At 39.3% G+C, this 14,420-nt stretch overlaps 1 protein-coding gene across 14 annotated transcripts in view; it reads left to right on the top strand.

Annotated features, from left to right (window-relative positions):
• The window catches only part of LOC131437988 (protein phosphatase 1 regulatory subunit 12A), a 179,683-nt gene that overhangs the window by 94,467 nt on the left and 70,796 nt on the right, over positions 1-14,420 (top strand). For 12 of the 14 annotated variants that reach the window (XR_009230857.1, XR_009230859.1, XR_009230858.1 and 9 more), the window contains exons 3-6: positions 11,134-11,246; positions 11,313-11,861; positions 11,919-12,007; positions 12,091-12,249. Coding sequence is in view for 2 of the 14 variants with exons in the window: in XM_058607717.1 (XP_058463700.1) it covers positions 11,134-11,246; positions 11,313-11,861; positions 11,919-12,007; positions 12,091-12,249 (910 nt within the window). In the remaining 12 variants the exon portion in view is untranslated. The remainder of the gene's footprint in view (positions 1-11,133; positions 11,247-11,312; positions 11,862-11,918; positions 12,008-12,090; positions 12,250-14,420) is intronic. The other 2 variants (XR_009230863.1, XR_009230862.1) reach the window with 1 other exon arrangement.

The raw sequence follows: 14,420 nt of genomic DNA, 5'->3' as shown, positions 1-14,420 counted from the left end.
TGACGATTGCGCTGCCACTGTCGTCCTGGAACGGTGGTCTAAAACCGTTAATTTATTTTCCCGATTTCGTCCAATCGAGTAGCTAACGCAATGGCCCCAGCGATTCACTAAAGCACGCGCTGATTGAAAGTCGATCCAATAAATAAAGCTTTTTACGATGCCACCCTCGCGCCCGGACACCAATCAGAAAACGCACGGTCTCGTCTTGTTTCATCCGACTGTTCCTCCACGAATTCCGAAAGAAACAGATTCGGTAGCAGACAGTATGTAAACTTATATGGATAAGCTGTCGAATAAATACTCGATTTGACAGTGTTGCCAGTTACTAAACTGGAAGACATAACCATTAAAGTCTCACACAAAAAAACGTTATCTCACGTGTCCACTGGTCACAATAGTTCGCTACGGGGGCAGATAATCGCTCGAAAAGGTCGTTCATCGACTGTTTATCTTCGATGTGCCACCATTTCAATTTACAACTCTGTCACCTACCTCATTCATTCATTCAGTTATTCATTCATAGTGCACCGACCGTGTTCGTAGATGGATCCATGTTCGACGTTTGCATGGCACAACTTACTCCGCCCACGCGTCCTTTTTCCCCTGTGCACAAAATTGAAGCGAACCCTCCACGGGATCGCGTTTCGGTTTTGTGAACTTGCCACAGGCCGTTCCTAAACCGAAATCGTTGCTGTTGTTGTTGTTGTTGTTGGTTAGTTTTGGCGCTGTAAATGTTGTTGAACTTTGATTCAGATTTATCACGCTCTAATAATAACGCGACACAACAAGAGTGACCACCTCCGCGTGCTCGTGCTACTATATATATAAGAACCACACGCTAACCGTAATTCTTGTATCACTACAAAGGAACCCGAAAGTGAACCGGTGCAAATTGCAATGAATTACAATTCAGTTTAGAGCGTAAAAAAGGTTAAATTCATAAGACCACTGTCGGTATTGGCAAAGCTCGAGCTGAGCATTGCCTTGGGTTGAATATGATAGGCACGTTGGTAATTTGGGTTGGCGATGGTGATTTATTCAGATCGAAAGGTGTGTAGTGGAAGGTAATTTACTTCACTAATGTGACAGACTAGTTTGTCACATTTCACTGATAGGATAATAATTTTAAAATTCGGAAATGATTAGTTCACTGCGAGTTGTTTGTCTTTAGTCAAGCATCGTTTGAACAAAACTTACATGTTTTCATGAGGTTTCTTATATTGGGCTCAAATTGGTATAAATAAATCGAAGTTCCAGCCCCGCCTCAATGCAATGTTTGCTTCAAATGGATTCCAACATGAAAGAAATGCATTTTTGGATCTTACCAACAATCTAGTTTTCATTCGGTGTTCTATTTCTAATCAACCGTTTCCAAACCTTCAGTCTTTGAAATCAACCAATTGTAACCTCTGGACATAAACAACTAATAAGGATGAGATAAAAACCTGTTTTAATTCACCTAGTGGTATGACAATACCTTTCTCATATTACCCATATTTTAATAAATATTACTAGGATTCCCTAGTAAAAAAAATCATTGAATTCTGAATAAAAACAAGTCAGTCCGTTTTAGTTTCGTTTCCAGAGTTCATGCCCACTATTTCCGATAATTCCTAAACCGGGAAAACCGATATAGCTGAAATCAGTTCGTTTCGCCAGCAACCAAATAATATAAAATTATATCCGGTTTTGTGCCAAATTTAGAAGAATTTTTGCTAATTTTGATCGTAGATGTAAATGACAATTCGAAATTTAAAACACATTTTATTCTCAAAATCCGGGATCCAAATAAAATTCAATGGCAGCTTATTGCGCTGTAAGAGCCTTCATTTGAACCTAAGTTAACTAAAATCGGCTGTAAAATTGAGATTTTTGACCACTATTTCCGGTACTTCCGGAACCGGGAACTAAAAATCGATACTGCCGAAACAGTTTTATGATAAATTTAGAATAATTTTCCCGTATAATGAATCGTCTTTCTAAATGACGGTATGAGACTTTAAACACACTTCACCCTATAATTCCGAAACCGGAAATCGGGTCCGGATGAAATTCAACAGCAATGTATGAGGCCACAAGACCTTCCAGTTGAGCCTAAGTCAGCAAAATCGGTTTAGGCATCTTTGAGTAAATGAAACGAGTTACGTTTTGGAGTTTTTGACCACTACTTTCGGTGATTCCGGAACCGGGAACTGGGAATCGATATATCGGAAGTCAAACTCTTTGGCATTTTTTGGCAACCAAACACGTGCAATAAAAGAATTATATGGCAAGTTCGAAGAACTTTATTCGTTTTACCTTTTTTTTATATCTATAAAAAATAGGTATAGAATTCGCTCAAACTTTAGAAAAAAATTCTGATGCCCGGAGTGTCACATACCAACCGATTTAGCTCGACGAATTGAGCAAATGTCCGTTTGTGTGTTGTCAACAAAGAGGTCGAGATCTCAGAGATGACTGAACCATTGATTGTTGTTTAAGCGACTTTTCACCCAATTGTAATAGTAGGATTTTTACGCGCTTGGTGATAAAGCGATGTTTCGGAGCAAAGTGAAACACGATTTTCAATACTGTTTTATGCAATTGTTTCTTAGCACCTAAAAGACTATACACATCACTTTTTTCTATGACGTTTTGATTTTAGCACGGTTCGTTTTTGGCAACATAATCTTCGAACATGACATATGTATTAGAAATATTGCAATATTTTCAAATTCAAAACAATTTCATATTTATATTGATTTATACTTCTTGCAACAATAACTGCTGGAAGAACACAACTTCTTGTACCCTTCTACCAGTGGAAGAGATTCGTCGAGATAAGCAAATTTGTGTGTGAAATATAATTTGATTAATTTTTCTCGCTTAACTGATTTCTACGAACTTAGGCTCATATGAACAGTCCTATGCTCACATATAAAGTTTCCTAATTTCATATGGATCCGACTTCTGGTTCCGGATGAAATGAATAATGAAATTAAAATAATGGCACTCATTTTTCTCGTAGATGCCTGAACCGATTTCGTCTAATATCTAACATTCGAATGAAAACTCTTAAGGTACCATAAAAACTTCTTGTCTTTAATCAAATCCGATTTCCGGTTCAGAAGACACAGAGTGATTAGTGTACAAATTTTACATAAAATCACAAATTTTGAGAGTCGATGGGCAAATAAAATTATTCCAGTGTTACCTGTATTCGGTTTTCGATCTCGGAAGGCACGCGAAAATTTTTTGTGGAACGCACTACGATTTCTCTAAGATGGCTACACTGATTTTCAAAAGTTTCGATTCTAATGAAATGGTTAAAAATCCATTAAGCGAATATACGGCTACACTGATTTCCGATTTTTTTTAGGTTTTATACAATTTCTATCTTCGAATCGTCTTGCAGTTCCATAATTACAAGGTAATAAGTGATTGAAATTTCAAATTGTCATTTAAAACGACGGTCATTAAAATACATACAAACACATACTTATTGATAAAAAAAGGTATCATCTCACTGTTAGGTGGATCAAGCACGTTTTTACACACCTAAAATCGAGTCTTCAAAACCGGCAAGAATATTATGAAAGATGGCGCAAGTGTGCAACAGGACTTGTTGGGTACCGTTAAGTTCATGAAGCGGGTATTTAGCCTAGGATAGAAGATTGAATAAATCAACGTTGCAAAAATACATATAATATGTAATTATTTATTCTCTGAGAGCTTCAGCTACTTTGACTTCAGTCAGATACTTTATTCGAGAACAGTCTTTATTATCAGACTAATTTCAGCAAGAAGAGTTGCGACAGTCCAAAAAAGCTAAATCATCTCCAAAAGATGGTCTTAATGGCGATGACAGGAGTGCTCACGGCAACTCCTACTGCTGCTCTTGAGAAGTTCCTGTACATTAAACCACTACATCGATAGTTCCACGACAAAAGGTCCTAACTACAAATGACAGTTTCTCTTTGATTACTTTTTATTTCACGATTTAGTGGATTGATCCTATATATGACGCCTTAGTCTTCGCAAAACTTTCAAGTTGAAACCACAAGCTTTTGATGTAACACATGGATCAATAAGTCCCGAGACTAACAATGGAAACAACATTTTTTTTTGCAAAATTTTTTTTTATTCATCAACATAATCACCTTTTAGGGTGATACAATGGTTCCAACGTTTTTCCAATTTTTCAATACCATGTTTATAAAAAAAATTATCTTTCGCTTCAAAATAAGCTTCATTTTCAGCGATGACCTCCTCATTTGAGCCAAATCTTTTTCCCTGGAGCATTTTTTTTAAGATCAGCAAAGAGCCAGTAGTCACTAGGGGCTAAATCTGGCGAGTATGGGGGGTGGGGAAGCAGGTCAAAGCCCAATTCGTTCAATTTCGCCATTGTTTTCATCGACTTGTGGCAGGGTGCATTGTTTTGATGAAAAAGGATTTTTTTTCTCTGCATGTGCGGTCGTTTTTTTTGCGATTTCCTCCTTCAAACGCACCAGTAAGTCAATATAATAATCACTGTTGATCGATTTACCTTTTTCGAGGTAGTCAATGAAAATCACGCCATGCGTATCCCAAAAAACTGACGCCATGACTTTGCCAGCTGACTGCTGCGTTTTCGGACGCTTCGGACGGCTTTCGCCAGTTGTGCGCCACTCAGATGACTGCCGCTTCGACTCTGTAGTGTAGTGAGGTATCCATGTATCGTCCATGGTCACGTAACGACGCAAGAAATGTTTTTTGTTGCGAGTAAATAGCGATAAACTGCTTTCTGAATCATCGACTCGTTGCTGTTTTTGTTCCATCGAAATCAATCGCGGCACCCACTTGGAAAAAACCTTTCTCATGCTCAATTTTTCATGAAGGATAGTTAATACACTTCCATATGATATCTGTGTCATCTCAGCAATCTCACGAAGCTTCACTTTACGATCTTTCATTATAATTTTTGTCACTTCACTCACATTTTCCGGTGTAACGGCTTCCACAGCTCTACCCGAGCGTTCCGCGTCATTTGTGTCGGTACGACCACGTTTAAACTCGGCGAACCACCGACAAATCGTTGCTTTTGATGGACAAGAGTCCGGATAACATTTTTCAATCCATTGTTTCGCTTGCACGGTGTTTTTACCCATTAAAAACAATGTTTTATCAAAACACGAAACTCGGTTTTTTCCATTTTTTAAACAAACTACAAAACGACTTTACTCCAACCTCGATAACTCAGCTGTTTCTGGTCGGATCGACTTAAAATTTTGACCCGTTTCAAGCAAAGGTTAGTACTCTAGAAAGACGTGGTTACTGGTTTACTACGAGCGCCATCTCTGCTTTAGTCTCGGGACTTATTGATCCATGTGTTATGTCGGAAATTTTCAAGAAATTGCAGTAATGGCTCCGTAATAATCAAAAGAGAAAATAAACAAAGCAAGGCTCCCATTTGCAGTTAGGCCCTTTTGTCGTGAGTCTATGTGTTCCTGAAACAAACAGCATTATCATGGCAATATACCATTCAACTGGTCACACTCACTTGCTTGGGTCAAAAGGTCACTTGGGATAAGTATTTATTCACTTCAAGTGATGTAAAGTTGAACAATTATCGATCAATAGTACTAAAATCATCAAACGCAACAACAACTGTTCCTAACTTCAAGACAACACACCCTATGGGAATGTAAACGTCAATATAACTTCGTGAGAACTAAAGCATTAGTAGTACAGGAGTGATTGTTCAACTTTAATACAGATAGTTTTCTGGTCGTGCTTGTGCTGGTGTCTACTGTCTTGGAATGATATTAGAGCAATCTCATTCACTAGGTAGTTACTGTATTAAGCTTCAAACAGAAATCATCGCGATTCTGTGTGGATGCATAATCGGTACTTCAGTTGAGAATCTGTGATCAGCGAATTTTTTTTGGAACCGGGTTGTATCAAGCGCACATGGCTAATTTTATTTTTTACTGTACATTTCGTCTTCGTCTCATCAGAGCATAGCAGGTCATGTTGAACTGCCAAACCACTCAGCAGTTCAACATGAATCGCTAAACATTCGTAAAATTATCTCTACACTTAAACTGCACCGAAGCTCTGGGCCTTTACTGATGAAGTCACGAACGCAAAAGAAATTAACGACATACTGGTCGCTTTTAGCTATTAGTCATCTAGAGGTTTGGTTCCAAGGAACCGGTTTGTACTAAGCACTACTATTTCTTTTTGTTTTGTGCTGTCCTCCTTCCTTACTCAGTACACCAGTCCTTTCCTATCACTTTTATCCTTCCTTTCCCATCAGGAAAAATTAAAGAAGTCATAGCCAGGCACAAATCCTCAAAAAAAAAACAAGAGAACGTGTCACTTGAGTCAATTTGTCCTGATTTTCACATTTTTATAAATGATTTTGGTTTGGATGATTGCATGTATATTTAATTTTGCTGTTGACTAAGCAAAACTAAGGGTCATTGGCCAGCATTCATAATTTCAATGCTTCGGAAACAGCGTCAAAGTTTTATTATCCAGGAAGACTCACTGATGTATGCCGAATCATTAGGTTGTAAAAGTCAAATAAATCGATAGACAGACCAAATCCATTCATTGCAAGTTACGCGTCAGTCAAAAAGTATTCCGCGATATCGCTCAAAAGCGCCTAGACCGGCAATCGACCAATGACTGATTATTGACTTAATTTCTTTATTATTTATTTACTTTTTGTTCCAATTCGCGCCATTCGCAGTCGAACAAGGCAGGAAAGCAAAAAAATAAAATAAAAACTCGACCGAATCACAATCCGTCGGTTTGGGTACTTTCTCTCTCTCTGTATTTCAGAATGACATTGTGCAAGTGCACTTTCGCGTCTTTCTCGTCTCTTGTTGTTCCGCGAACTGAGCTCACATAATCGAACCCTTTCCGAAAACGTTCGACGTATCCGATCGATTTATGTCTGATAACAAAATCATACAATATTGTGGGATTTCTTGCGAGCCCAAAATAATTCGGAGGTATATTTCGTAACGGATCCGATTGTGGCATTTCACCCACTTGGTTGGTTTCGTTTTTCTGCCTCGCCGCGGTGGCAAATATTCTCATGCATTAAGTCGGATGACGTATGAATAAAACATAAAATTGGGTAAGATGTACAACATTTATTGCCAGCGAGAAAAAAATCCACCCAAATATCATCGTAAGTGATTCATGATGTGTGCTCGTTGCCGGATAGAAAGTGAAATTGAACAAAATACGGTGGGTATCAAAGTATTCCGGTGGACTGTGGACAGCCGATCCAGTGTGGTTTGGCGGGGCCAAGACGGTTCTTTTTCGTTATGCATATGAAGTAGCCAATCGTACGTGTTGGTATTTTTGCAATTGCCCATAGCCACACTTAACCAGTCAAGTCCAACAACGCGTGGGCAATTTCGCAAACAAATTTAATTGGTAGAGTTCAATATGGATGTCTATTTCTACTAGAATCAATCAGTTGACGCCATGGAACTAAAATTTAATACGCGGTTACATTGATGCTTTTTGGAAGGATGCAGATTTTTTTTCTGGAATGCATTTTGCTCAGGATCTGTTGTAGACATCGGACATGCCCAATTGCCTTTCAATACTTTCTACTAATAAATGCTAATTAGAATTGCGATTTTCGTTCATGAGTATTTTTTCACAACCGATGGCGAAACGAGGTGCACATTTTTATAACAATTACTGCTATATTCATCTAGTTAGCAGATCTTGTTAGTTAATGAATATATAAAACTACTTTGGGACTACTTGTCCCCGGTTTCCGCTTCCGAACGCATCGATAATAGTGAAGAAAAGCTCCAAGAACGGAACTCACTTCGATTTCTCAGCAACGGTTGAACAAATCGATTTTCACGAACCATGATTCAAATTAAAGCTCTCATTGTCTTTAAATATACTGTGCAATTTCATCCCGATACGACTTTCGATTCCGAAATTATAGGGCGATGAGTTCAAAACATTCAAATCGTCATTCAAAATGACGATGCAAATCTAGTACGCGACGGTACGTGCTGCTTTGCTCCGTTCGCAGCGTGCTTTGTTCAATTTCGTATAGCGTGCAAGGTTGCCACAATAAATTTATATTTTTCAGATGAAAAAAAATGTAAATTTCAAATTCTTTTATTCAATTCGTACCTACTTGTTAGAGTTATTACAAAATCATGATAACGATGCTTTTCTATAAAAGCACACTTATTGCCTCTCTCATATAGGAAGTTTGTGCAATCACTTAAAAAATTGACTAGTGAAAATTGGTCCAGAGGGCTAAGTGTTCTATATCATTCGACACAGTACATCGAGCTGGGCAATGTATGTGTGTGAGTATGTGTCAAATAATGTCACTCAAAAAATAAAAAAAAATCGTAGTCCCATAGGTTACTATTGACATAACTGTTTTCAAATTGAAAAGGATATGTTAGTTCATACCAAAGAAATACAAGATTGAAAAAAAATTTTTGACAGAATGTTCTAGTGATGTTTTTGAAATATAAGTTATATGAGAAAGGCATCATTACACCACTAGGTGGATTAAGAAAGGTTTTGTTTTTGAAATTGGAATTGTCTTTCCATCAAAATATTTTCTAATCATTCTCTTAATTCTAATACTTTCCCAATGATTCCCAATGCGTTTAAGGTGCAGAAAAATGTTTTTTGTGTCACGCCCAATCGTGCAGTAGCGTTTGACACGGATCCTCGATGCAGCCCTGTCACCTATTCCTCGTCTATTCGGCCTTCCGGAGTGCTCCTTATGTCGAATGCACAAATCACTTAATAACCCATTTGAATCTCTCACGACACGTCGATTTATCAATATATGTCGCCCCATAAGTTCCCAGAAGGTTACTTCGCGGTTATGGATGATACAATAAACGTTCAAGAAGATTTCAAGCTGCTTCCTGATCTTGGTTTGCTTACAGCCTTACAACGAGACGAGTTGGAATCATTTCTAGGTCAAAAGTTGTCGATGTACTTTAAAAAGTATAAAGACTGTCCCAGAAAGTATGAACGCACTTTGATTTCGCTGTAAATAATTCACAAGTGTCAGATATTCAAATTTTATTCGATATACTGATAATATTAGACTACAACAACAGAATATTATTCTCAACATTTTCTACTTAGCCATTGTAGACTAGCTGGCGCACCTTCTTGCGAACGTTCCTCATTAAATTCCGTACAGACTTCTTGGCGACAAGTTTTGACACTTTTTTCCAATCTTTTTCGAACTGTTGAATGGTTTCGGCTGCCAAGACATGTTTCCTAAGATGTGCCTTCGTTAATGCCCAAAATTCCACAATTGATCGAAGTTGTGAGCAATTTGGTGGATTCATGTCTTTTGGGACGAAAGTGACATTTTTGGTAGTATACCATTCTACCGTTGATTTCGAGTAGTGGCAAGAAGCAAGATCTGACCAGAACACAACAGGATCCTTGTGGCTTCGAATCATGAGTAGAAGTTGTTTTTGTAAACATTCCTTGATGTATATTTCGCTGTTCATTGAAACAGTGGTGATGAAGGGTTTCGAAATCTTACCGCAGCTACAAATTGCTTGCCAGACCATAGCTTTCTTACCAAATTTTTCGACTCGATGTCTCGGACTGGTTTAACACTTGCCCTTCTCGCACCGTATAATATTGTGATCCCGGCAAAGATTTGTAATCGAGTTTCACGTCGGTTTCGTCGTCCATGATTATGCAGTTCAAATTTCCAGCAAGAATCGTATTGTACAGCTTTCGAACCATCGGCCTGATCGATGCTTCTTGTTCCGGACTACGGTTTGGTTGTTTCTGCTTCTTATAGGTTCGAAGATTCAAACGTTCTTTAGCACAAAGAACATTTGACTTCGAAGTGCCCACTTTTTTGGCTACATGCCGAACTGAAACCTCCTTCTTTTGTTCGAACGCCTTCACTATACGTTTATCCAACTGAGGGTTAGCAGGACTTTTTTTTTCGGTTTATCCTCAAAGGTGTTATCCTCACCGAACTTCCTGATTGCATTTCGCACGGCTTTTTCACTTACTCCTTCCTTTTTTGTGCACCATTTGTACTCAATTTTTCGACGTTGTTCTGCTGAAAGTCAACGCATTTTGAAACAAAGTAATAAAAACGAATAAACAACTGCACAAGTGGTTAGAGAAGAGTGTGAACAACAGGACGCAGCCATAAAAATTTACAGATTCTGAACCATTGCGAAATGGCAGCGGTTTTTGGTTGCGTCCATACTTTCTTGGACAGTCTTTATAATTTGGCAGGCTGTTTGTAGTTGTGGTTTGAAAAACATAATCTTCATAACTACAGGTACGATTAACCAGCAAGTTCATGCCAATGAGAGACCGAACAAACGGTTACTACCACTCATCCAAAAGCATAGCGATTCTGTATTGTTTTGGAGTCATTTGGCACTTGGCATTTTGATAGGTATAATTATCACTGCTCTAAAGGACTGCAATCTTCCGACTAATAATAATGTCATTATGCTGCTGACCAAAGTCGCATTCCGTGATTCCAATTTCAGAAATCGAATTCATGTCGACTAATTGTATCTTAAACTCCTCCTTTCCATAACCAGATGGATCCGTCTGGCCTCATGCCTGTCTGTCTGTTTAACCACGGATCGATTCGTATGATCGTTAATTCATTTTTATTGGCCACTCTCCTCGTGCTTCTGAAGCAACCTCATGCGATTTCGGATGTTTTCTCCACAGCACGTTTCCAACAATTAACCTTGAGATGTTGATATTTTTGGAAGCATCACTTCACTCTATTCTGGTTTGGGTTTTCTTCGGTGATCTACTGGATTGGCGGGTGATCCTCATCCTAAAAAGAAAAAGAAAAAATTGTGATCAGCAAGCGAGTGTCGATATTGTTGTTGAGGGCGTACCGAAAAAAAAATTCTGGGTTCGCGTTTGCTCATATTCGCCACCCACCGGCCCGTAATTGTCGGCGAGTGTATTTTTAGATAAAATGTTGAAGATTTTGTTCTGAAACTGGCATGAGCGTGCGAATGCCTTGATGATGATCACAAGTAGTGACTTCCTGTTATTTTGAGAATTCTGGAATGCAGAATATTTTTTTTCCCTCACTAAACATCACAATTTTCGCTAATTTTTCTCTTCTTCTAATTATAGGCCTGTATAGATGATAATCTGGATATGGTCGAGTTTTTAGTACAGAACGGAGCTGATGTGAACAGAAAAGACAATGAAGGATGGACACCTCTGCATGCCACATCTTCCTGCGGGTTTGTTACTGTCTGGGGTGGGCCAATATGGTGACTTGAGTTTGACGGTTCTTTGTTTCGTTTTAGGTTTCTCAGCATAGCTCGTTATCTGATCGAAAATGGTGCCGATCTGGCAGCGATCAACAGCGACGGTGAACTGGCACTGGATCTGGCCTGTTCGGACGCAATGGAGGATCTCATCCAGCGACACATCGACGCACAGGGCATTGACTGTGACGAGGCTCGCCAAATAGAGGAGAAGATCATGCTGAGCGACGCGAAACGGTGGCTCCGCAGCGACAGTACAGACTGTGATAAACCCCATCCCAAGACTGGCGCGACGGCGATCCACGTGGCAGCGGCGAAAGGATACATCAAAGTGCTTGGTTTGTTGCTGGACGGACGGGGGGACTTTGACAAGCAGGACGTAGACGGCTGGACGGCCCTGCATGCTGCGGCATATTGGGGCCAGAAGGAAGCAGTACAGATGCTACTAAACGCAAATGTAGATATTGACATTCAGAACTACAGTGGTCAGTATGCAATAGACATTGCACAGAAGGATATCGTTCCCTTGCTGGACGAGGCGAGAAAGAACATTAAGCGGCCCAAACGGCGACCTGCTAGTCAAATTAGGTATGATATTGGATAAGTCGTCGATGAAGGTTGCGTTATTTTGTTGTTTTTTTTTAGAATTACGGACACTATTGAGAATAGCATCGAGACACCCACGAAGGTCATCCGAGTCGAGGTCAAACCGATCGACAGTAAAGAGAAAGAAGGTGAGTCTATCTTTTTTATGTGATCATTTTTCGACGTATAAATTTGTTTGATGTGTCGTTCGACAACATTTGGGAAAATTTAGAATATACCAGTGGTAGTGAGCAAGAGGAGGAGGTATTGGAAGAAGAGGAAGTAGAGATCGAAGAAGTTGAAGATGGAATGGACGACAGCGGAAGTGGTCAAGAAGGGGATGCGGAGAGGGAAGAATTGGCAAATGATGATGGAGAGTGTTCCGAAGAAGGTGAGGAGTTAGAAATCGAAGAAGAGGTTAACGCTGAAGAGGAATCAGAACCCGAAGCCAGCGTGTCCTCTGAACCATCACCTTATGCTTCTTCCAGTAGTTCTGAGACAGAAAGTAGCATGTCTGATTCTGATACAGGTACAGCTCTCCTTAAGCACAGATTAATCTGTGTTGCCGCGTCGTTCCGTTTTTGTGGATTTACGCTCCGCCCGCTATTTAATGCTTCTGCCAGCGAAATTGTGTGCTCTCTTCTTTGTTTTTTTTTTCTATTGCAAGTACTAGACACAGGAGCAGTCAGTGCCAGAGGCAACTGGAATGTGATGCTGCTAAAACTTTCTCCCCTTACTGTTGATTTTCGTTGGAAGCTATGTCTCGATGACATAATAAAAAGTGGATTACACAGTCTTGCCAATCGATACCCGATTCTAATATGAACGGAACCATGATAGGTGGATGGGGAGATTTTCATATGACTTAACAACATGTGGGTAACTAGTCAGCCAAAGAATTGTGAGATTAAAAGTAGAAATTGACAAACTTTTTTGTATGATCTATCTAAATTTGAGCTAAAGTTTTGATGGTTTAATGAATAAGTTTCATGCGAAGTGAAATTGGCTTATTCTATATGTTTATAACTGAAGTCGTTTTTGGGTTTGAGTCCCGAATCTGCGGTAACGTTTTTGCATTCTTTCATTTGATGTTTGTATTTGTCAGATTTTTTTTCGTTAGAATTTAAAACAAGCTCAATACGGCTCTATATCTACAGGGTCCGGTACTCGAAGTGTAACCAATTCAAAAGGCCATAAATTCATTTTGGAAAATTACTTTTACTTAATTCAAAGTACAAAATGTGTAAAAATAATACAAAATTCAGAATCAATTCACTTTTGCTCGATATGACCACCTTTTGCCTTGACTATGGCCTTGAGACGGTCAAAAAACGAATCGCAAGCTGCCCGAATGTGACTTGCAGGTGTATTTTGGCCCACTCGCGGACAATAACTTTTTTCAGCGCCTCGAGACTGGTGTATCTTTTAGTTCGGACTTTGCTCTCCAAAGTGGCCCAAAGAGAATAATCCATTGGATTCGCATCTGGTGAATTCGAGAGCCATTGTGTGGACGTGATGAAGTTCGGAACGTTGTTTTTCAGCCATTCTTGGTTCACTCGAGCTTTGTGAGACGGTGCCGAGTCCTGCTGAAACGTCCATGGTCTGCCACCGAAATGTTTGTCTGCCCACGGCTTCAAAGCAACCTCCAGAATACTTTCCCGATAATATGTCGCATTTACCTTGACGCCAGGCTCGAAGGTCTGAAGTTGATTACACTTCGAGTGCCGGACCCTGTAGACAAAACCGGAAACAAAAACGAAAAGTTCTAACTCGTTTTTCTTCATTCTGTTCTAATTAGGAATAATCCTGCAATTTCTTCTATAGGTATCAGAATCGCCTTGCCAATCTGTCAAAATAGAAACTCTGACTAATCTTCTCTCAACCTCTCCGAATTTTTTCTAATACCCGCACTTCTTTTCAATATTGTACCCAGCAAAACTACCCGTATGTCATGAACTTGGAGGTGTGGGTAGTAGAAAATGGTCAGGGAAGCAATTTCTTAGACCCGAACCCGACCCGTACCCGATAAAAAATATAAATCCATATCCGTACCCGAACCTCAACCGGGTCTGTCAGGATAATTTTTCAGGTCAGGTATCGGCTTCGAATAACCGAATTCCGGCAAAATTTTTGAATCCGAACCCGACCAGTACCCATTAAAAAACAAATTCATCAGCCGTACTGAACCCGAGCCCTGATAAACATTTTTTTCTATATCCGAAACCCAACCTATAACCTTGCGCATAATGTTGAACAGCAGAATTTCCACACCTGTTCTGTTCATTTAGCATTATATGGAAGCTTACACTAAAAGTTAGACCCCAATGTTGTCCAAAATGTATTATTGTCGAAACGACTTTTTAACCTAAAAATTGTCCGAATAATATTTCTGATTTATTGGTGATCCACTATTTAATTCCCATGACATCCAATTGGGTAGATTTGCAAGACTGTGTGTTCATGTTATAGATTATATTAGTGTTACTGTATGTTTATTAGCATGCTATTTATTCTTTCGACGAAATTTCGCTAGTACTAGATGAAATTGGTATATTTCTGATT

This window comes from Malaya genurostris, chromosome 3 (assembly GCF_030247185.1).
Source record: "Malaya genurostris strain Urasoe2022 chromosome 3, Malgen_1.1, whole genome shotgun sequence".
Classification (NCBI taxonomy): domain Eukaryota; kingdom Metazoa; phylum Arthropoda; class Insecta; order Diptera; family Culicidae; genus Malaya; species Malaya genurostris.
Note: the sequence above shows the minus strand (reverse complement) of the source record. Positions and strands in the feature narration are given on the sequence as shown.